The 24134-nt window shown below is 39.1% G+C and overlaps 1 protein-coding gene and 1 pseudogene across 1 annotated transcript in view; one reads left to right on the plus strand and one right to left on the minus strand.

The window, feature by feature from the left end:
- The first annotated feature begins 358 nt into the window (after positions 1–358).
- On the plus strand, positions 359–3955 carry LOC145488529 (uncharacterized; annotated as a pseudogene).
- A 1883-nt stretch (positions 3956–5838) lies between these two features.
- Positions 5839–24134, minus strand: part of LOC145488622 (uncharacterized) — a 58444-nt gene continuing 40148 nt past the window's right edge. Inside the window, exons 46-65 of the mRNA XM_081467555.1 lie at positions 23205–23467; positions 23023–23131; positions 21734–22078; positions 20693–20731; positions 20186–20303; positions 19913–19984; positions 19353–19424; positions 18637–18708; positions 18402–18473; positions 18232–18303; positions 17771–17842; positions 17513–17584; positions 16956–17027; positions 15661–16706; positions 9221–9414; positions 8778–8949; positions 8432–8492; positions 7727–7919; positions 6808–6987; positions 5839–6028 (exon numbers count right to left, since the gene is read on the minus strand). Coding sequence (XP_081323681.1) covers positions 5906–6028; positions 6808–6987; positions 7727–7919; positions 8432–8492; positions 8778–8949; positions 9221–9414; positions 15661–16706; positions 16956–17027; positions 17513–17584; positions 17771–17842; positions 18232–18303; positions 18402–18473; positions 18637–18708; positions 19353–19424; positions 19913–19984; positions 20186–20303; positions 20693–20731; positions 21734–22078; positions 23023–23131; positions 23205–23467 — 3419 coding nt within the window. The 3' untranslated portion in view covers positions 5839–5905. The remainder of the gene's footprint in view (positions 6029–6807; positions 6988–7726; positions 7920–8431; positions 8493–8777; positions 8950–9220; positions 9415–15660; positions 16707–16955; positions 17028–17512; positions 17585–17770; positions 17843–18231; positions 18304–18401; positions 18474–18636; positions 18709–19352; positions 19425–19912; positions 19985–20185; positions 20304–20692; positions 20732–21733; positions 22079–23022; positions 23132–23204; positions 23468–24134) is intronic.

The following is a 24134-nucleotide window of genomic DNA, read 5'->3' on the forward strand; positions in this document are numbered from 1 at the left end:
CTTGCATCAAGGAATCAAATGGGTATGCTTTTTCAAATGGTGAATAAGGCTTTTAAGGCTTATAAGCGAGGCAAATGAACTGTCAGAAACGCATTTTCTCGGCAAATTCAGATAGCTTTTGCAAATATATCATGCAATGTTAAATCTAGCAAAATATCGTTTAAATGGGTAAAAGTACAAACCAAAAAAAGATAATATATTTCCTGGGTATAGTTCGCATGCATGTATTCGTGTCATGTCCTGCTTATAACATAGACCCTGGTCTCCGAGGTCAATAGTATAAAACAATAGTATAAAACAATAGTATAAAACAATAGTATAAAACAATAGTGTAAAACAAATCCTGCTAACGACTTAAATGCTAATTCCAGGGAGCAACGTCAAAAGGATGTGCCGAGATATCAACCCAGCTTCACTGAATGATCAGAATCGAGATCACCCGAACAGCGCTAATGGTACCGATAACAACGTGAACGGTACCGATAACAACGTGAACGGTACCGATAGCAACGTGAACGGTACCGATAACAACGTGAACAGTACCGATAACAACGTTAACAGTACTGATAACAACGTGAACAGTTCCGATAACAATGTGAACGGTACCGATAACAATGTGAACAGTACCGATAACAACGTGAACAGTACTGATAACAACGTGAACAGTACCGATCACAATGTGAATGGTAACGATAACAATGGAACAGTACCGATAACAACGTGAACGGTACCGATATCAACGTGAACGGTACCGATAATGTGAACAGTACCGATAACAACGTTAACAGTAGCGATAACAACGTGAACGGTGACGATAACAACGTGAACGGTGACGATAACAATGTAAACAGTACCGATGACAACGTGAACGGTAACGGTAACGATAACATAACGTCAACTGTTCCCCACAATCTTCTGCACCAACAATGCTAACTTTGTGGACTAACAAAGATGTAAACATCACCTTGCACTGTCAAAGCTACTGGTTTTCCTGCAGAGGGCGGTGCATGCAAGAAAGAAAACCGGGAGGAAAGGAACAACGGCTTCAGTGTTTCTGTGACAGAAGCTGTGAGTTTTTCAAAGACTGCTGCGCGGACTTTGACCAATTTTGTTCCTCATCCGGAATATCACCATAAGGTACGGCGAACCCGGATGGCAGTGGCCTGTGGGAATGTGTCTCTGGTTATAACTCTTTCACCAAAGTTGTCGGTGTGTGGATGATTTCTTCGTGTCCTAGAAACTTGACTCAAATTGATATTAAGGAAAACTGCAGTAAAGATTTACTTCCTTCGTTCGATAATTTAAGGACAACGTGCCTGTTATCGACCGAACAGGAAAAACGTATAAAAATCGTTACTGTGCTCAATGTCATGGTTTCAATCTAACCGAGCTGAATGTTGCGGCTATTTCGTGTTTTCCATATTTCCTGTTTTCTTTGTGTCCTTTTGGCATATGGATGATTTCCTCGTGTCCAAGAAAGTGGACTCAGGTTGATATTAAGGAACGTTGCGGTAGAGATTTAATTCCTTCGTACGACAATCTAAAAGATAACGTGCCTGTTATCGACGGGGAAGGGAAAACGTTTAAAAATCGTTACTGTGCGCAATGTTATGGCTTAAATCTTACTGATCTGACATTTTATAATTTTGAACTCGACTGTGACGTCCCAGTACCAAAAGAGTACGAACGAAAAGAAATATTGAGCTTCGTTTCCGCTTTCTGTGACCGTCCTTTATGGCGTCCTCCAGTGCAAGCGACACGCAGGTATTGTCATAGGGTCCGACCTAATCTTAATTGTAATGACAATTCCCTTGATCCAAACGTGCAACAAAATTGTCTTAACGGATCTTTGAGACTTGTATACCAGACAGGTGGTTCAGATAAGACGACATTTTTCAATCCATACTGCGCTCTTTGTAGTCATTTAACAACGACTGAACTGAGATGTGGCCCAGGACCATCTACTACTGCAAAAGATGGGACACTCGCAAAGCCCTTCTCTCTTGTCATGGATCTTGACTTTTCTGATCAGGATCATCGCTGGAGAGAAACGTCAAAAGTCCGTGGACTGAAGGTAACTTGCCGTCATCGCTATGTTTATGATTTTCATCTTGAAGTGTGCCGTCCCGGCATTGCACCCTCTGACGTCGCCACTGTCCGCGAGAAAACCTTCATCGTCAGTGTTTGGATGCGTTCCAATGTCGAGGCCTTGTCACCTTGGTGGCCTCTGATAACTAAAGTAAACTTTAAGGAAGCAATGGCGAAAGAGTTAAAGATGAACAAGTCTCTGATTTCTAACATCTCTATCGGAAATCCTTCGGGTCCCGTCTCCACTGTAGTGTTCAACATCAACATTAACCCCACGAAACAGACGAACGTCTCTACCCAATCTCTCCAAACTGCCATGAGTTCTCTTTCAATTATTCTAAACTATGCAAACTTTACTTTCTTTAAAGTTACCGTGAAACCCTTTCACTGTGCTAAAGTTCAAACTTTCACGCCAAATGAATATATTAAGTCTGAAGGAAACGCAGTACGAGTTTGGAAAACAGGAGAAATATTTCAAGAAGCGGACTATTACACAGACGAAACGGAATGGTTAAACGGATCCTTAGTTCCTATCGGTAACCTTACAGTCTGCAAACAGCCGCGATTAAACTGTTCTGGGGTTTTAGTTGGGTTAAACGAGAGCGAATACATTATGTTACCAAACGGCTCACTTTATCGAAAAGATTCCCGTGAAATCTTCGAACCAGAAAGGTTTCTCATGAACAATGATACCATCTGGGTTTGTGCACAGTTTTCTTCAAGTTACGAAGTAAATGGAAGCATTGATCATCCGAGTAAAACAGATGGTGACTTTGCCTTAGTGGTTATTACCTATGTTGGACTTTCCCTGTCCATTGTAAGCTTTGTTTTAGTCTTGTTAACTTATTCATTATTTAAAGAACTTCGTACTGTACCTGGAATTAATCTCATGAATCTCTCTTTGTCACATTTACTAGTTGATTTGGTTTATCTTGCAACAGGCTATGTTGAAGCCAAAGTTCCATGCACAATTATTGCCATTTTGTTGCACTATTTTTTCCTAGTTTCTTTTGTGTGGATGTCAATCATCGCCTTAGAAACTTGGAAGGCATTCTCTAAAACCCGCATCAAACACAGAAATTCAAGCGGAGGGAAGCAACGTTCCATTTCATCGCGAAGAATTGCAGTGGGTTGGCTTCCTGCCTTTGTAATTGTCGTCATGTGTATTGCTCTTGACCAGTCCAACGCGGTTGGCTTTCACTATGGCGGTATAAAGGGGTGTTGGATAAACAATTCAATTGCAAATTTGTTTTCCTTTGTATTACCAGTTGCTCTTTCCATTTCATTTAATACAGTATTTTTCGTCTTGACTGCAAACGCCATCAGGAAAACAAGCAAGGTGGCGCAGAGAGCGACACATGAAACGGTGAAACGTAAAACTGCTGTGGTGTTTTTAAAGATCTTCATCTTGATGGGCTTTACTTGGATATTCGGATTTTTAAAGGTTCTGGTTTCTCATTATTTTGAATACCCGTTTATCATATTCACCACTCTTCAGGGACTGTACGTGGCGCTGGCATTTGTGTTCACATCGAGAGTCAAACAAATGTATCGCTCTCTCTTGTGTAAAGCGAAGACCAATTCGGGTACTGGGAGAGAAGATACGCGACTGTAAACGGCAAAAAATTGTTTCCCTTATTTTTGGTCCGAATCCATCATAGTTAGTAGAGAAGAATCTGAATCCATGTAGTCACAAAAAGGGACATTAAGTATCAGGATAAACATTGTATAGATAAATCATTTAAATGTAATATAAAAGAAAAGGTTTGATAACGGATATCTCTGAACTTGCTCATCAGATTAATGCAGCCCTATGATAGTAGACTTCGTTTGTTGTTAGTGCTTTGAACTTTAATGGTGGAATCAAAAATTAGTACCACTCAGCTGAGTTATATTGGAAATTATATAGTATGTCGAATTATTCTCTCATTTTGATTTGTTCTTACTTATGATCAATTGGAGGAAGACGCATGTATGAAGGCATTAACATTTTTTTTCTATTTCTTCATTATATAAAACAAATAGATTCCATGTTGCAATGCGTCTGTTCAGTAATAGATCACAGAAGACGTCAAAATGTGTTAAGAACATCAGTGGCACACTCGGCTATGGGCTATCGACTATCGCCTCGTGTGCACATTTTGACGTCATCTGTTATCAATTTAACAAATTGACGTCAGTTTTTTATGCGTCTGTCCCCTTATTGATGATAAATTGCGTCATGACATTGTCAAAGTGGCTGTGGAACCACGAGCTGCAGGCAATTTAGTAATTGGCAATTGTTTGTGTTCATTTCACTAGCAAAGCAGAAATATTCAAACCGATTGTTGACAGGTACAATTAATATCTATTTCAAGTTTTGATTCCAGTTGTTTACGTATCTCGTCTCCAGAACAAAAATAAGGTTATACATCCATCACCAGCCACTATGCCTGTTTGACACGGCTCGTGTTTGACATGATTGGACAGTAAATCTCTCTCACAAAAAGTAGATAGTCTCTTGGATGCTAATTTGTCTATCCATCAGTCAAATTTTAGAGCATGTTTACTCGATCGTCGATGTTGACATGTATACCATTCATGAAGAAATGCTCACTCTAGTCGAACTGCGTAGAATACAGAAGAAATGTAGTGTGAAAAACAAAAAAAATTAAAAAATTAAGCAATCTGAATTTTTTGCTTGAAGTAAGCTTATTTTAAAATTCAAAATAATTAAATCACAGGTTTCGAATTTAAGATACGAGCACCGCCAGAATTTCAATGTGTACATAAAAAAAATACAATACAGAAACAGTCTACCTTAGGCTCGCCTTGGACTCTAGAAGGAGGGAAAACGAGAGGAAAACCAACAAATTCTCTAACCAAGAAAAAAAGCTATGAGCCACGTCTGGTAAACACGATCTCACTTCCTGACTTTGACTTGTAACAATTCTTTGACCTCGCCGGCCGCGCTGTGGTGACCAATACATGATCACAGTCATAAATACCTCTCTCAGCTTTCATCTACGTGTGAGCAAAGCCCTAGGCAAAATACTTCATATTTACAAAAGCGAAACACATGAACCAAAATGGCCGCGCTCAACTTTAAAGGTCTTTGAGAAACTTGTACCCAGGCTCTCCATGTTATCGGCCAAAAGTTTACATCTGAGTGAGTGAACATTTGCATATTTTGCCCCATACTAATAGTCTTTTCTACGCTTCGCGGATCCACGACTAAAAATCATTGTACGTAAATATGTGCCAGACATGCTAAAAAGTGAAAGGAGAAACAGTTTCAATTCTGGCTACACCTAAAGTACTTTCAACTCGAAGTATGTACCTTTTATACGGAAATAAGGAGGAAATATAAAGATGAACATAATGGCTCATATTTAACTTTTTATGGCACATAGAAATTCCGTTTGGCAAAATGAGTAGTGATTATTGAACGCAGTTAATTTTATTTCAACCTAAGTCAAAGTAAGAGTCACGAACTTAAGTAAGATGACTGAGTAAGAATTCGAAATTTGTTTTCAATTACGGTTCTTTTTGTGCGAGAGACAGCATTTATTAGCATCAACCGTATAAAAAACTACACAACAACTCATATTTTAAGGGTTACTTACTTATGTTTAAAAGAGAAAGAGATAATTAAGTATTCTTTAACTTTATATAACTCAGCGATGTTCCAGATGTAGATACAGTTTATAAACTGTGTTAGCTTGAAAATGAAGTGTAAGTAGGAACAAAATTCTCCGTAACATTAAAAGGGACATAAAAGCATCACTTTTGGTCTTGTATTTAATAATCCGAAAGTGATAATTCCAGTCAGTTCTATTCAAAGGTATGTATCCCACATTCCGTCAGTACACCAAGCTTCTTCCAGTAAACGTCGAATGTATGACACTCCGTGGTGTGTTTCTACATTCTCTTCAAAACAAAGGTTCATAACTTCATGCACCTGAGGAAAAATCAACTTAAAATTAGCCAAAAATATTTAATGTGTAAAAATCAAGACAATCGTAGCCACTGACAAAACAGTCGTTGTGCTCATACTTTGACAGTTTTTTTAAGGGCTAATCAGTAGCTAAAGGATACGGGATTCATTTTTAAAAAACTCAACACAATGAGAGAATTTCCTCGTACCAGGAGCTTAGATTTGACTTTGTCTTACAGAGCACCCGAAATGTTATACTTTAATCTCGGGTTCTCCTCATAAAAACTTTAACATGGATTTAAATCTCTCCGAAGTTTAATTGCATGCACTGATTCTTTCTTGGTCAAGATATGGCTATTTTTTGAATCTGTGTTTGATTTAAGACAAACACGCGTGATGGTAGTAGAAGAAGCGTTTCGTCGAATTAACGTAACAGTATCTTTCAAAACGTGAAATAAGAAATGAAAAATGACAAAGCGTTTAAATATAGCCCATTGCCTATTTCCATCATTGCATAGCAATTGCGGGGAAGACCTTCAAAACTTCGTGATTTTGTTGGACTCTGTAGAATACCAACACCTTTGGAGATGAGGCACAACTAAACTTTGTTTAATGCAATTCCTCTCTGTGTAATCGAAAGGGTTATATATAGATGTTAGAAAAGGTTTCGCAATCTACACCCAACACTTGGCAATGAAGCAAGCAAGGTAGGTATCTTTAGATATCCTGTGAGACTAGAGACTAATGACACGTACAGTAATGCATCATCCTTTTCTGAACTACAAACAGTGACATTTATTTACCTTGTTGTATTCACTGGAGCCATGGCAGTTTTCTAATAAGGTAGCTAACAACTGTCCAAATTGCTCAATATCGTTGCTATAGTTACTCTGTTCATCGACCGACCCGTTGCCATGGGCACCGGCTTTCTTCAAATTGGACGCTCGAGAAAATCCACCCAAGACTGCTCTTATAGGGGGAAGCTACAGAAAAGGTATTGTTCGAGTAAGAATAGGTTGTGTTTAGAAAAAGAGCAAAAAAAATGCGAGGAATATAGTTGAAATATTTCCCGCTTGACGGGACACGTTATTTCTTCTAGGCCCTCTATGTTATAGTAGTTATATAATCTTACTTAGTTTAATTTTATATTTGTTCCCAAATGCACAGTTTTACTTTGTTATTTTGTTTTCTTGGCGCACCTGTAGACTAACCGGTGCGTCCTATAGACTCTGCCTATCAGGTTGATGGGACGCACCGTTACCATAGCTAAGTGTGCGACCAAGTAAAATAAACTACGTCTTTGTCTATGCACAACACTTTTGAATCAGTGCTTCACGAACTAAAATTGTCGGTAAGGTCAAATAAGCTTATCAAGTGACGAATGAGTTGAACATTGCCACTAATATTGGCGAGAAACTCTCACCCCGAGAATCATTTCACTTCCCACTGAATCCAAGCCAAGCAAAGTTAGTCGGTGTATATCTGTACAACTCAAGATCACGGTCACCGCGAATTTTTATATTCGTCACTATGGCACGGGATAAAATATAAATTCTTTTGCCCAAAAATGAAAGAAATAAGGATATGCCAAAGATCTTACTTTGAAACGCCTCATAATCTAATAGCAGTTACACACTGCCGAGAGAAATTTTAAAAAGTATACCGACAAAAAAAATTGAGGGGGAAAACACAAAACATGAAATAGCAAATCAGTTTACTTACTCTTGGGCACTGACCAATCAGAATATTGCTTGTTGAAATGTTGTTATGGAGTATCCCAAGATCCTGTAGTCGTTCTATGGCGCTGATGACGTCATAGGCAATAGCACACACTGCATCGAAGTTAAGAACAGTTCCTTTCTCGCAAAGGATATCTTCCAATGTTGAACTTGACACAAAATCGTAGCAAATAAGACTTAAAGAAAGAAAAAAGAAATCGAAAAAAACCAAAATGAATTAGTTAGTATAGTGTATTGAGCTTAAACTTCTCCATCTGTTTGTGACTTAACCACGTCTGTAACAGATTCTTGCTTCTTTTAGTTTTTTTTTCCGCGCGCCTAGTCACGAAATTAATACGCTTTCACGTGGATAAACAATTACAGCTACCCAGTTTCAACATTTTATAACTGGATGCCTGTAGAAGACGAGCTCCGCCATTTGCTATTAGATTCTATTCACTTTCCTGCTCGTTTCCAACTGTTTGTAAAGCACCAATGACTTGTCACTCAAGAAGATCTCAAATGATTCTTAACCTCGAAACTTTCTACGATATTGTTGATTGTCGACGTTAGTAGACCAGATTCACATTTTGCTTACTGAATCTGACCCTAGTCGAAAAATGGAAAGAGTAGCGCTTCACTACATTAAAGCTTAACTAACGAACACCCCGCTTAAGATATAAATAACATACAAACTAAAGGAACTTACAAACTGTTTGAGTGTAACGCACGAATATGCTCTTTCCCATGTTCAAGTTTTTGGTCGCAAGCTGGAGAGCAACAAATAATGATTAAACGTAAACAGATATCCTGTGGGAGATTTAACAGAACATACAGCATAAGGGCTCTGTACAATTTCCCCTTGCCTCCCCTCTGGCTCTGTAAATCCATATGGCGCCGCAAAGATCGAATGAGCTTGATGGTAAAAAAGCATGGTTTACCTCTACAAGATGTCAAGCCTTCCCACCATCATGCACCTGGCTCGAGAGAATACTCACAGTTACAGTTTACATAAGTACAGGCTTGCTAAATAGATTTAGTAGACGGTTGCTTGCCTTTGGAGTGCCAGCGATAAGGAAGTAGATTGGCATGCGGCTCTACACCACAAGACAGGCTCTGTACTATATCAGCCTCTCGATGCCATTCTTCTTTCAATTCTTTCTCAAAGTATTTCAGAAGCACCATACTTAAAATATTTCCTTCTTCGCACCAAGCTGTAACATAACCCTGAAACAACGAAAGACAATAGCTTTTAAAATTCTCAATAAATGGCTTAGTGTTCATTTAAATTTTCAGTTATCATTTATCTCTCCATTCATTCATTGATTCATTCACTCATTGATGTATTGATTGATTTATTCAGTCAGTCAGTCAGTCAGTGAGTCAGTCAGTCAGTCTCTCCTCCACTTCATGCTGAACAAATTTTTAAGTGTATTATCACTGTGTCGTTTTCCAAAGCTTACTGTTCTACAAGAATAACATTCTCTTAGGCACTCACTGTTGAACGGTTTCCTGCAGTGTCGTCTTGGAGTATGTTAACTTCTTCAATCAGCCTCAGCTCGACATGAACTTGTCTGCTCTCTTGTTCCGGTGTTCCCACTGCTTTGGGTAATTGCGAAGGACTGGAACTGACGTTGGATTGAGCAGTGTTGTCACCATGATTTCTCAGTCGAGCAACCGACTGATTTTCATCTTAAAATGGATAAAGAAAAACAAAAGTTCTTTAGAATTGTTCACAAAGACCCATGAAATATAGCTGGCAGTTAATTATATCCCTTAAGAATGGCTGACTGTTAGGACCGAGAAACGCCGGTCAACGACCCATTTGGCAAATCGCTCATATTTTGTCCAAAGATACCCTTAGGTGACCTAATTCTAAAAATCATATTTAAAGGTTCCAGCGAATTTTTATTTTTCAGAAATTCGCGAAAATTTGAAAGCGCGGTCAAAGTGCGGTTTTTCGTGTAATAAAATGACTGAAATAAGGTGCGAGGACGAAGCGCTGCTAAAGCCTTAAAACAACTTCAATTGACTTCAAACTTCACACAAATGTGGAACGAGCACTCTAATTTATTCCTTGTTTTAAACTAATCTCAGAGATGTTGATATAGTGGTTTTCCGAATCATTTTATTAACACCTATGAAGCGTGTGAAAAATAACGGCAAAATATAGGTCATGTTTAACAGCATCAAAATGCATCTGGTACCTCACTTTCCGATTATTTTACTTTACAGCCTTAAAATATCATTATTAAACATATACCATGCCAAGTTTCATGCTCGAACTCGCAGTATTTCCCTTTGAGAAAAACGAAAATCTATGTCAATGTGTTGGGCGCAAATAACAAAATAATGCTACACGAACAAGAGACAAATCAATTGCAATGGCGAAAGTAAAAGGCTATCATTAATTAAAATCCCGTCGATTCACTGCTATCAGTAGAAACATAATGTCCACTACATAAAAACTGTTTTTAGACGTTTTCGGAGCATCGCGCGTTAACTTTGTTTAATTTCCTGTCCGCCGTCATGTCTAGTTCGTCATCGCGTGTATTTCGGCCTTAACGTAAACAACACTCTGAATGGTTGTCATAACAAACGCAAGAGATTTCCTGGAACCTTAATGTTTTCGATTCAGCAAAATGCTTTAAGTTCGTTAAGACACAATAATGAGTCAACTTGGAATGCTGTTTAGCATTAAGGACGTTAAAAGACTGCAAATTAATCGACTTGAAATATCTTGAAGCCAATCAAAATCGCGCCTTTATTCTAATTCGAATTTGGTAAACAGCCGATCTCCGTTCAAGTTCATGAAGTCGAGAGGTTAATCCGACAATGTATTACCGGTACAACAACAAAATCAAACCGAGGTCATCAAAAGTGTAAGTTTAAAAGTGTAGTGGCAAGTTCCAAATAAATTTCGCCTATATAAATTGGAAACAAGAAGTGAAACGGTGTGACCCGAAACAAATAAACAAAATATTGATACGACTAATTTAATCCGAAAATGTTACAGAAAACATACCTAAAAGCCGTCGATTCCCCTCAATACCACTCCACATTGCCTTAAAGAGCCCAAGCTTTCTGCTGTAAGAATCAGGGACCTCATGAATCTGTTTTTTATCATCTCGGCAACCATGCTGCGTGGCTGATATTCGAGATTCAGTAAAAGTTGTCACACAACCGTACGAGCAGCCCAGTCACGCTTTCACCGCTCTTGCCCAAATGTTCAACATTTCGCGATTTACATAAACCGACTACAGGTTTAAAGTAGTGACAGTAGATTGAAATGCGCTTTTTAAAGCTGTCCTATCCAGGAGCAATTATTTCTTGTTCTTGCATGGCTCTTAGCTGTAGCTACAGCCCGGCGGGGAGGGGGCAGGGGGTACTCCTGGAAATTTCGGGTATCTGTATGCCGTGGAAGATTAAGTGGTCTCCAGCTCTTAACGCCAACACTGAAACACCAGATGATTCTCGAAGTATCACAAGGATCACTAAGCTAAATAATTTTCAGTTTAGCTCCGCTGAGTCAATTACCTGTTGGCGCGCATATTGCATTGACCGTAAACAGGTGGGAAAACGTTTAAACCGGAAAAGTCTGTTGCACATTGTACTTTAGCGTTGTCCAACATGCAATCGGTCTGGTTGTAATGCTACTCGTATTTGATATAATCTCAAGCTTTCTTTCGACACACACTGGGGTGACATACTACTAGATGGGCATGGACGGGAGCCACGAGTCAAGTCAGTCAACTCCCAAAGCTTAGCCGAAGAGTGATAGTGAACCACTGGTGGAAGGACTACAGATTGTCCCTACGCTCTACCCTGATAGGTCTCTGTGTTACTCTAATGAACTGATGCTGTTATAATGATACTATTTAGCTTTATGAACATGCTAGTGGTCAAGGGTTTCTTTTGCAGTATAAAAGAATCATAAATAAGTAGTTCTTTGTGAAAAACTATTTTAAGGAAAGTAAGCTGTTCCCAAGATCTATGTTTCAGATGTTCTAGAGTGATCAGTTTGTTAAGGCACTGTTGCGCTGCGTCTGCGCGCATTGTCGGAAACAAAGTACATTATATCATCTGCTTTTAAGTTGATAAAGCTCCAGGGGGCGGTAAGATGAGAGACCCTGGGAACGAGGTTGAGACGATTCGGCCGTTCGTTTTTCTCTTAAGGGTCTTCCTCCTTTACTCCCTCTCCCTCTCTACAAAAATTTTAACGATCCTCTCCCCCCCTCCCTCCCTCCCCCCCCCCCGCAAGAGATGCTTGCTAAATATCGAAGAGGCCAAACACCGACAGTTCCTAAGAATACTTCCGGCAAGTGCAGTTGTTAGTAAAATACTTCAGAAGCGCCGAGTATGGAGCTTTTCCGTGCACGAGTGGGAGAGGTATATCTAGTCCCAAGTCTTCGCAACCGCACCGTAACATAGGCAGTTTCAGGTTCTTTAGGCCAATGCGGATTTTGGCTATAAGATACGATTGCTGCTGGTCACTGACTGCCCTGAAAGCGCAACCCTGGTTTAAAGCAACAGGGACTTCTTGGTGACCTATTGTGGGTTTGAGTCAAGCGCAACGCTTTCTCCAAGCAGGGTTTGTAGCACATTTTGGCTAAGTTCATAAGGGAATGTCTCTCCACGGACTGAGTACATTTCTCCAGAGACAAGTGCCTGTCTAAAGTAGACAGCATATGAAAGACACGAATACAGCCGCCTTGAAGACATTAATACAACCCTACCGTGCATGGTTACTATCCATGGAAACATCAGCAGACGCTTCCCCGGTCATACCCGTTGACAATGGCACTGATGTTAAGGTCGCAGTGTTCGTACCTTTTTAGAAAATGACCTGAAGTCTCCTTCAGAGAACGATGCTTCCAGCAGAAATAAAGAAAGAGCGATGTCTGATTAAATAGCAAAAGAAACCCTTAACCATTAGCATGTTCATAAAGCTAAATAGTATCATTATAACAGCATCAGTTCATTAGAGTAACACAGAGACCTATCAGGGTAGAGCGTAGGGACAATCTGTAGTCCTTCCACCAGTGGTTCACTATCACTCTTCGGTTAAGCTTTGGGAGTTGACTGACTTGACTCGTGGCTCCCGTCCATGCCCATCTAGTAGTATGTCACCCCAGTATGTGTCGAAAGAAAACTTGAGATCTTATCAAATACGATTAGCATTACAACCAGACCGATTACGTGTTGGACAACGCTAAATTACAATGTGCAACAGACTTTTCCGGTTTAAACGTTTTCCCACCTGTTTACGGTCAATGCAATATGCGCGCCAACAGGTAATTGACTCAGCGGAGCTAAACTGAAAATTATTTAGCTTAGTGATCCTTGTGATACTTCGAGAATCATCTGGTGTTTCAGTGTTGGCGTTAAGAGCTGGAGACCACTTAATCTTCCACGGCATACAGATATCCGAAATTTCCAGGAGTACCCCCTCCCCCCCACCCCGCTGGACTGTGGCTACAGCTAAATGCCATTCAAGAACAAGAAATAATTGCTCCTGGATAGGACAGCTTTAAAAAGCGCATTTCAATCTACTGTCACTACTTTAAACCTGTAGTCGGTTTATGTAAATCGCGAAATGTTGAACATTTGCGCAAGAGCGGTGAAAGCGTGACTGGGCTGCTCGTACGGTTTTGTGACAACTTTTACTGAATCTCGAATATCAGCCACGCAGCATGGTTGCCGAGTTGATAAAAAACAGATTCATGAGGTCCCTGATTCTTACAGCAGAAAGCTTGGGCTCTTTAAGGCAATGTGGAGTGGTATTGAGGGGAATCGACGGCTTTTAGGTATGTTTTCTGTAACATTTTCGGATTAAATTAGTCGTATCAATATTTTGTTTATTTGTTTCGGGTCACACCGTTTCACTTCTTGTTTCCAATTTATATAGGCGAAATTTATTTGGAACTTGCCACTACACTTTTAAACTTACACTTTTGATGACCTCGGTTTGATTTTGTTGTTGTACCGGTAATACATTGTCGGATTAACCTCTCGACTTCATGAACTTGAACGGAGATCGGCTGTTTACCAAATTCGAATTAGAATAAAGGCGCGATTTTGATTGGCTTCAAGATATTTCAAGTCGATTAATTTGCAGTCTTTTAACGTCCTTAATGCTAAACAGCATTCCAAGTTGACTCATTATTGTGTCTTAACGAACTTAAAGCATTTTGCTGAATCGAAAACATTAAGGTTCCAGGAAATCTCTTGCGTTGTTATGACAACCATTCAGAGTGTTGTTTACGTTAAGGCCGAAATACACGCGATGACGAACTAGACATGACGGCGGACAGGAAATTAAACAAAGTTAACGCGCGATGCTCCGAAAACGTCTAAAAACAGTTTTTATGTAGTGGACATTATGTTTCTACTGATAGCAGTGAATCGACGGGATTTTAATTAATGATAGCCTTTTACTTTCGCCATTGCAATTGATTTGTCTCTTGTTCGTGTAGCATTATTTTGTTATTTGCGCCCAACACATTGACATAGATTTTCGTTTTTCTCAAAGGGAAATACTGCGAGTTCGAGCATGAAACTTGGCATGGTATATGTTTAATAATGATATTTTAAGGCTGTAAAGTAAAATAATCGGAAAGTGAGGTACCAGATGCATTTTGATGCTGTTAAACATGACCTATATTTTGCCGTTATTTTTCACACGCTTCATAGGTGTTAATAAAATGATTCGGAAAACCACTATATCAACATCTCTGAGATTAGTTTAAAACAAGGAATAAATTAGAGTGCTCGTTCCACATTTGTGTGAAGTTTGAAGTCAATTGAAGTTGTTTTAAGGCTTTAGCAGCGCTTCGTCCTCGCACCTTATTTCAGTCATTTTATTACACGAAAAACCGCACTTTGACCGCGCTTTCAAATTTTCGCGAATTTCTGAAAAATAAAAATTCGCTGGAACCTTTAAATATGATTTTTAGAATTAGGTCACCTAAGGGTATCTTTGGGCAAAATATGAGCGATTTGCCAAATGGGTCGTTGACCGGCGTTTCTCGGTCCTAACAGTCAGCCATTCTTAAAAGAATTGCCGGTTTACAGTCTAGTGTTGTAGTACTGTGAAAGTTTCTTCCTCCTGTCTTCTGCGGTCAACAGCTCAGCGGCATTAAACCTTCAAATTAGGATCAAATAAAGCCTTCAGTTATATGCAAAACAAGTCGAATACTTCAGCGCACTCTTTTCGTTCATGGATTGTCAGCTTGTTTCGATTCGTAGCTCAAATGAATAGGGAGTTTAAGAAACCACCACGGCGACGCCGAGGACAACGTCGGTTAAAAAATGAAGTTATATTTTACCTGCGAATCTCGCGATATCCTAGAGTCATGTAGTTTGTTTCTCACTGTCAAAATTACCTCGAAACTGAATATGGAACACAGTATTCAATTCTGAATATAAATTAAAAAAATTAGCCGTTGTCGTTCACGTTCTCCAGACAACGCAGAATTTCGTCATTTCACGTTGTTGTTTTGCAGAGGACGGCAAAGGAATGTGCCAAGAATTATAACACACGTGCACAGCCATTGTTTCGCTCCTTAAACCTTTTGTTTAGCGACGTTCCTGTTGCCGTTGTCGTCGTGGTTTCGTTAAACTCCCGAATACCTGGAAGTTTAGGGATTATACCATATTGCTAGGCAGGCACCGTGACCTCATTTGTTTGCAGTTCAATGAAGAAAGAGTGCAATAACTTTCTTAGGTTTTATGACAGTATTAGTGTTCCTTGGAGTGCGTATGAAATACAAAAGATACGACTAATCGCTAAACTAATAAACTCGCTCAGTTACAAAAAAGGTCATCTACTTTTACCATTTGCACAAGAGCTAGTCACTTGTTCTATGCGTTACATGAAATAAATACAGCTTTAATTTTTTATTTATTTTAGCTTTTTAAAGGACTGGTTCAACCTACCTGCCCCTCGGCCGTTTATCGTCTTCATAACGAAACCAGTGACTTTTTTTCTCCTCTGGGTTAAGCTTCGTTTGGCCCTCTCGGTGGAAAACGTGTACAGAATTGGATTGAGGGAAGAGTTGAGTGGAAGAACAAACACTGCTATCCACACATAAGCAATTTTGTCTGGATCGTCAAAATTACCAGTCAGAGATAAAATGTTGATTATAATTATTGGCATCCAACAGCAAAAGTCTGTCATCACAATGAAGACAAGCCGCTTGGCCATGGCGGATTCTTTGTTTAAATTTGTCGATCGCACAGCTCGGGACGAGCGCTTTACTGTCCAAAACATTGTAATGTAGGCGACGAGGATAAACATGAAAGAAACGAAATTTAAACCGACGAAAAAGACAACAGAATATTCCCATCCCACTGGTCTTCCTTCAGACAGCTGAAGAGGAAGGCAAACGGCAGAGCGGCTGTAGAAACCAAAGTGACCGCTGTTGTCGTAAAAGTAGTCGAACCCTGCGATGGGAATTACAGATATGACGACACCAAATATCCACACTACTATACATGCAAAAGAGGCAGTTTTGAAAGTGAGGCGCTTGAACTTGAAAGGGAAGACGATACAGAGAAATCTGTCCATTGTAATAATGGTTAGAATCAGCACAGATACTTCACTGGAGAGCATGGAAACAACTCCGACAATTTGGCAACCCAGCCTAGATCTCCAATCGATGTCATGCTTAAAGTATTCCCCTCGCCATCTGACGTCCATAATTGCGATTGTCAATAGATACACCCCCATCAACATATCGGCAACTGCCAAATTTGTCAGCAAAAAAGAATGAACCCTGTTCTGTTCCTTATCAATGATCCGCCATATTATGACAAGGAGGTTACCGAGGAAGGCAAGGATTCCGAGAATCCAAATACAAATCTGAACAGTTTTGTTTTTCATGAGGTCGTCACAGCTTGAGAATTCATCGACTGGAGACTCACAGTCAACTCCTACGATTGATTTCTCGGCATAGCAGCAGAGAATGAAGCGATCGAGTTTCCTGTGTGAAAATTGCGAGAAATATCAATTCACTTTATTGCTTTGAGATGATACACCATATAACAGCTAGCCGTATACATTTATTTCAATGTTAGTTTAAATAACTCTGTGTATTTCTTGCCACTTTCAGTTTCTAGCTGGAGCTGACACAATTTTTTTACGTGCCACTGTTGTTAAATTCATTCTTCTGTACTAAAAGGGTAACATGATAGAGAGAAACTGAATCGAGTGCATAACAGACATTACTCACACATATTTCAGATTGGTCAATTCACCAAATGCATCTGAACGTACTTTAGCGAGTTTGTTTCTGTCCAGATACCTGTGTGGAAAAATGATGAGAGTTTTTTTTAAAATCAAAACTGCACGCCAATTAAACGTTCCTGTTATTACTGCACCATAGCTATTTTATTAAAAGTTATTCTTTTAACAATATATTTTACCTACATCACATCACCTACGATACAATACATTTCACTACATTCCTAAGTTATCTACACTGGTATTCCTTAATTTACTTACATAGTTAATTGCTAAGCGCGAAAAAAAGACTTTGTATCCCTCCTAAAACTTGAACACATCATCTTTGCGATTAAGATTCCTTTTAACTTTTTCCATCATCCTTTAGATTATCCTGTGCATATTTTTGTTCTAATAACGTTTCCGGAACTACAAAAGAGGCACACTATACTAACCTTCAATTTTTTTGTGTGTTTTGTTTTTCAATCTGGCCAGCACATTTTTCACACGAAACTATACATTGTCAAAATTATCGAAACATTATCTCTCGCAACATAACGTACTTACAGGTATTCCAACGAGATCAATCCTCGAAAAGTGTCCTTCGAAACTTCAGTCAGTTCATTGCTGCTTAGATTCCTGACAAAAAGACGACATTTAACCAGGAAAATTAGAACGCAGTTACGCAGAAAAACAGACCATGTTACCACCTGAGTTGATCGCCTAATAAACAACTTAGAGACATTTTAATTGCTTGCCCAGCAGAACTGGAGGGAAACCGAAAACCAACAGTAGTCAAGAATGCGTTAAACATTATATACTCACAATAACTTCAGTTGTGACAGAGCTCCAAACAGGCCATCTGGTAATGTCGTGAGCTTGTTTTCCTGGAGGTACCTTGGTAACAGTAAACAAATATTTCACATTCGGATATGAATGTGAGCGTACATTGCAATCAGGGAAGGCATATAATTAAACGATTTCTGCAGGGAGCGTGACCGGGGATCCTGTCGTATACTTTTACTTGGAGGTCTGAACGCTTTAACACGGTATGTATGGCAAAAGTTAGTCCATATTTGATTAATTTCATTATCGTTCCACGGGAGTAATGGTTAACTGTCATGGTACATTGATCGCACTTTTACTCCCTTTTCCCTTTTAAATTAACCATTTTACGAACGAGTTATTCGGTAAACTCAGTTGATCAATTACGCCGTCGAAAGAAACAATCTTTTAAATCAAATGGACACGAGTTTAGTAACGACACAAAAGTCGAATGTACTCACAAGTGGTTCATGTTGCTACTGTTTCCAAACACTCCATATTCCAACTCATTTAATTGATTTGAACGCAAGCCCCTTAAAGAAATAGAAATGTAAAAAATTGCGTTCAATTCAACACTCTTGTAAACTTCAACGAAATTACAAACATTAACTGTGAAATTGTAAGCACTCACAAAACTTCTAACTGAAGCAGTCCATCCAATAATCCACTAACGGCTTTGCGAAGAAGGTTTGCTCCTAAATCACTGAAAAAAATCAAACGTTCCATTAAGACTAGGTAAGACAACTTCTAATAAATACAACCTCTCCCAAACAAGCCTTCGCTGCATTTAATTAAATAATTTAATCCAGTTGGAATTGGATGTATGAAGAAACGTTATAAAAATAACAACTTGTACAAATACTTACAGGACGCGTAAACTAGGAAGTCCACTGAACGCCCCAACAGGGAGAGCACGAATAAAGTTAAAATCCAGTCTCCTGGAAAAACAAGAAACCTAGTAAAAAATAAGAAACCGCGCGGGCCTCTGGCTGAGAAAAAATCGAACTGTCTGTGATGGTGTAATCTACAATCGAACAGCTATCACTAAGATCAGCATATATCCTAACACATTCAGTTTGGTGGATTCTGATATACAGAGGATTTCTCGAACCCTCGATCTTGCGCACTTCGGATAACTCGGACCAAACGTCGTTTCCCTCTCACCAGTTGAACATTAATTGAAATGAGTTATAATGTAATTCCAGGTTTAATTAAACGGCGAAACCTCCATTAAGATGGTTACAACAACAACTATTAAATCTAAAAATTCAATGTCTACACACATAGAATAACATTAACACTGTCTAAAATGTATGCATCTTATAAGGCATTGAAGTTAATTACAGTACGGAGAAGTAGGTTTGACACTTTCATCAAAAAGCCTGAAAAATTAATAAAAACTTCAAAAGTCAGGCCCCTTCCTAACTCGAGATCCACGATTACAAAGGTCAAGTGTTAAAATGACAAAGCCTGAAGCTAGAAAGTTATACAGATACCACAGTCAAATGTCACCGCATTTGTTGTCTGTTGTTGATGTTGCCGTAGTTGTTGCTAGCGTTGATATCTACTGTTGGATACTTACAGAGTCTTGACGGACGTTACATTATGGAAAGACTCTTCATCAAGGTGAATGAGAACATTGAAACTCATATCGCTGCAGGGAAAGAAAGAAAGTGCGTTTATTAACCTTACTGACAAGAATCCTTGTTGTTTATACAAAAGCACAACAAGAGCCAATGAGGAGCACAGCCCAAGTACACAAAGGAGCCAATGAGGAGCGCAGCCCAAGTACACAAAGGAGCCAACGAGGAGCGCAGTCCAAGTACACACAAATTCAGTCCCGATTATCAAGGTATCGCTTTTATCATGATGTGAAAATAACCCTAATAATTCACTTCCCCGCCCCCCCCCCCCAAATTTTGCATAAACTATTGTTGTAAAATGCTGTTGGGAATATGCAGACCTGCTAAGAACATTTCAAAACAAAAGTTTGCGTTATATTGGGGGCAAATAGAACGAATTATGGGGAATTGGAAAATAGATAAACACGACTGATTTATGATTCACGTGAATCCCGAGATTTAGTTCTTTCTTTTAAGGAAAACAAAAACCACTCTTAACTGAAAACATCAATCAACTCACATATATTCCAGTTTCGGGAGGTCTGCAAAATCCTTCTCCCGTAGCTGGGAGATCCGGTTTTGCTGGAAATGCCTGGTGAATAGGTGACATTACATTAGAAACACCTTAAAAATACCTAGGAACTATGAAATCATGGCTTTTAAAACAAGGACACGTGCTGTATTGAAATTAACCAAAGACTTAAGCTTGACACCAGCCACAGCTAGTGTAAATAAATCAATCAAAAGCGAGAGAAGAAAAGTAAAAGTTGTGACTTCTTTGCTCTTTACATACACTGCTCCAGTGTTGAAAGGAAGGTTTCTCGGAACAGTAAGCAAATCCTCTCCAGTGACCAGAATCTTCTTGCGTTGATTTTCGCCAAACTCTTTGCATTCGCAGCTCGACGGACACCCTAAAAGCAAATTCCCTCGTCAGAGTGTAGTAATCATAACTTATCCTCAATTAACACTGATAACGTTAGATAAACGGAGGCAAGTTGGAAGGTTGTAAGGTTGTAGAAGAAGACCAGTAAAAGGATTGTCACAAGACGGTCAAAACTTCAATTGCCAGCTGACAACGAGGTCTTCCGACTAATGTCTAAGAAATAATAAAAATTACAAACAACGCTTGGCTGTGATTCAGAAAGAATGTACGAAAAATAGTTGATAAATGGTTGAAATTTCAAGTTCAAGCAACCCTTAAATATTGAAACGTGTTAATTATCCATCCCCAAGGTAAATGGATCTCCTCCTTAAAGCTTGGAAAATTGTGATGCTTATCCTAAGATGACGTTATTTTTACCTTGTTGACGCAGACAAGACGATTCTGAATACTGAAGAGCTGAAAAATAAAAGAATGAACCAATAGACCACTTTCGGTATATTAAAATTCAGCTTGGCAGCGAGGCCTAAAGGACACAAAAAAGGAAATTGAATGACATGTTTATTCATTTCTTTTGTTTGTGTTCTCTAGGCCTCACTATCAAGCTGAATTTTAATATATCGAAAGTGGTCTATTACAACGTCATTGTAGTAGTCATCTTCTAACATTCTACGAGCTAAGAGTTTAGTCTTTATTACATTTATTATGCGACTGAGAAAATTAATGAAAATTGTGATGAAAAAAGCAGGCCAATTTATCGTTAATTCTTAATTTGCACTGGTACAAATTAACGCGCGCGTTCGCAATTTTCTCGGTCATATTATAAATGAGTAATCGTGATTGGCTGAGAGCAGGCCATTTTGTAATTGAATCAAAATAACAGCGCTCCCCTTAGTCGCAGCTTAAACGAGAAGTTCTACTTATTTTCTGGGACGTATAGTTTCTGATAAAATACGTCTCAGCTTTGCTAAGAATACTCTGATAAAACCTATAAGTTATGTCATTTTGTTTGTTAAAATGGTCATGTATATAAGACATGATTGATCATCGCAGTTATGCACACAACTTTGAAAGCCGTTGGGAGATTAAAGCCTTAAAAAAAATTCAGGCTTTAATTTCACAACTGCTTAAGTTGTGTGCATAACTGCGATGATCAATCATATCTTCATATCTTTCTCTGCAGTTCAAATATATGATTTTTTATATATTCATTTGTATGGTCATGTATAGTTTGCTTTCATGGAATAATGACCTATGTTTAGTTTCCAGGGCGCTTTCACGAGGTGCCAAAAGTGTAAAACTAGCGGGTTCCCCCGTTATTTCTCGGCTGACAGGTGAAAACGTGGGATGCCCCTGTCCCTTTTGTGGAAGGTTCGAATTTAAGGCTTCCCAACTTTTTTATCAGGAAATACAAGATAATGCAAATACAAGCTATTGCTAAACATACAGAACTTCACATACCACCAACAGCGTAATAGAGGCCCTTAAACCTCGCTTTGTGCAAATTTCCACTACAAGAAAGGACAATCGTAAAATGATTTGACGACGAGACTGAGATAGGAGGATACATATAGCCACAGAATCTGCCTTTTATGGGTGCTGTCTTGTCGCGTCCATCAAAAATCTCAAGAAAACAGTTTTCGCACATGGGATGATCCTTGAGCCGGAATTCTTGGAATTTCAGGTTAATGACGTAACCAGATGGGACGGTAATGTACCACGTGCAGAACATGTCATCAAGATAATATCCAGGAAATGATGGAGAGAAGAAATATCCTGACATGTTGAATAAGTTCTCACTGCAAGCTGAAATAGCAAGTATAAAAAGATTTAATCCGTTAATCCCCAATATACATGCAAATTCTCCATGCATGAACTGTCTTCACATTGTTGCTTTAATTGTGTTAATTAAGGAAACTCTTCATCTGAAAGTAAACAAGGGCGCTTTCACTAAGTTTATCAAACAATCAGAAAATAAAGAATTAAGCCCCGGCCAAACGATATCAACATTTCAACTCAACATGACGCAACACTGTTGGGTCCAACATGTTGCACGCGATTGGCCACCCTGTTGCGATGCGTTGCGACGTGTTGCGACATCTTGGGTGTTGTTGGCTCAAATTTGAAAATGGTCAAATTTTTCATGCAACATTTGTGGATGTTGCATAATGTTGTAGTCGTTTGGCTAGGTTCGTGCAACAATTTTGCACCCAGACATGCGCACTAGTTCGATTTTCAATACCCAACATGTCGCAACACGTCGCAACAGGGTGGCCAAACGCACGCAACATGTTGCACCCAACAATGTTGCGATATGTTGTGCTGAAATGTTGCGATCGTTTGGCCGGAGCTTGCCAATGCTGGGCCAACGATGTTGCGATATGTTGTGTTGATATGTTGTGATCGTTTGGCCGGGGCTTTATTCTAACCCGGGCGATCGCACTAGTCCCCTCGACCAATCACAAACGATTTATCCACTCGCAGTCGATTGGTTCATAAACAATGGAATTACGTAGTGCACAGGGTCAGAACATACAAAATGAATTTTTATGAGAAATACCACCTCTATCGCTTCGTTGTCGCAAGTGATCGAGTAACTTTCAATGGCGAATATTTCCCGCAAAATTCATCAGCAGCAATGCAATCAAGTGAGCTCATGTTACAGCTTAAAAATGCGCCGAGCCGTGAAACCACCCTTTGAGTAATCGGAAACCTACGAAGAAGAAGCACAACTGAGTTATTTTTGTTACCTTGTTTGGCCGACAGTGGCTCGTGTTTGCAATATCTCTCTCCGTCAATGTACAGTCCAGTCAATGCTATTAAGTCATTACTCTTTTCTGCTTCACCTTTTATCGATACCTATCGGTACAAATCAAATGTATGAATTAGTAGTTCTTGAATTACTCAGACCGCGGTCTTAGTATAACTTTACCTGAAACTTCGAAATAGAGCTCAATGGAACTTGGCCGTAAATCCAGTTCGAACCAGTTTCCTTTTTAGAAACCCAAACTGGCATTTCTCGACCGTTTTCTGCTTTCTGATAAATTGTCAGTGCTTTTTCTCCAGGTCCCTTCAACATGTAACGAAACCTTAAGCATTTGCTGTGCCCATAGTGTGATCTGCTGTATACTGGGCTCACAAGAACAGCGGTCTGGTTAAAGCCAGTTGCGTTGGTATCTATGACAAGTCGGTCACCTAAACAAATCAAACAGTCTGAGTTTAAAAGATCATTATGACTGCGAAATCACTTCATTGTGAATGGCTGAGGGCAAGGAAATCATTATTTAGTTTTTAATTTGTACTGCAGTACAAATAAACGTGGGCGCGTTTGAAATTTTCTCAGTCACATGATAAATTAGTAATCGAATAAAAGCTCGTTCAATTAAAAAAATTACACCACGATTTAAAAATTCTTTCAAATCGTACTCGCCGAAAGTCTCGAGCAATTTAGAGACCATATTCAAATATCAGTCGCACCGCAAATCCTTTACTGCACTAACATTCATTTGATTACCAAAAGTAATTGGATTGACAAGAAAGAGGAAGTAAGAAAAGTTTGTTAATGGATAGCAAAAACAAACAACTCAGCATCAAATAAGCAGCTGTAAATAAATAAGGACCCGGTAAGAGTTAAATACTACATGGGCTTAGTATGCGCTTTGAGCAACATAGCTTACCTTGACGAACCAAATGCAAAAAGTTAGCGAGTGAAGTAACAATGTTTCACGAGATGAATAACGAATTTTATTACTTTCAGCATTTCATACAAATTGAATTAACTAAATTTAAACATGTAGAGATACCTGAGAGTAGATTCAGATTATGATTCTAATAAATTGTTAACTTCTATTTTTGGGATTTT

This window comes from Orbicella franksi, chromosome 1 (genome assembly GCF_964199315.1).
Source record: "Orbicella franksi chromosome 1, jaOrbFran1.1, whole genome shotgun sequence".
In the NCBI taxonomy this organism is placed as follows: Eukaryota; Metazoa; Cnidaria; class Anthozoa; order Scleractinia; family Merulinidae; genus Orbicella; species Orbicella franksi.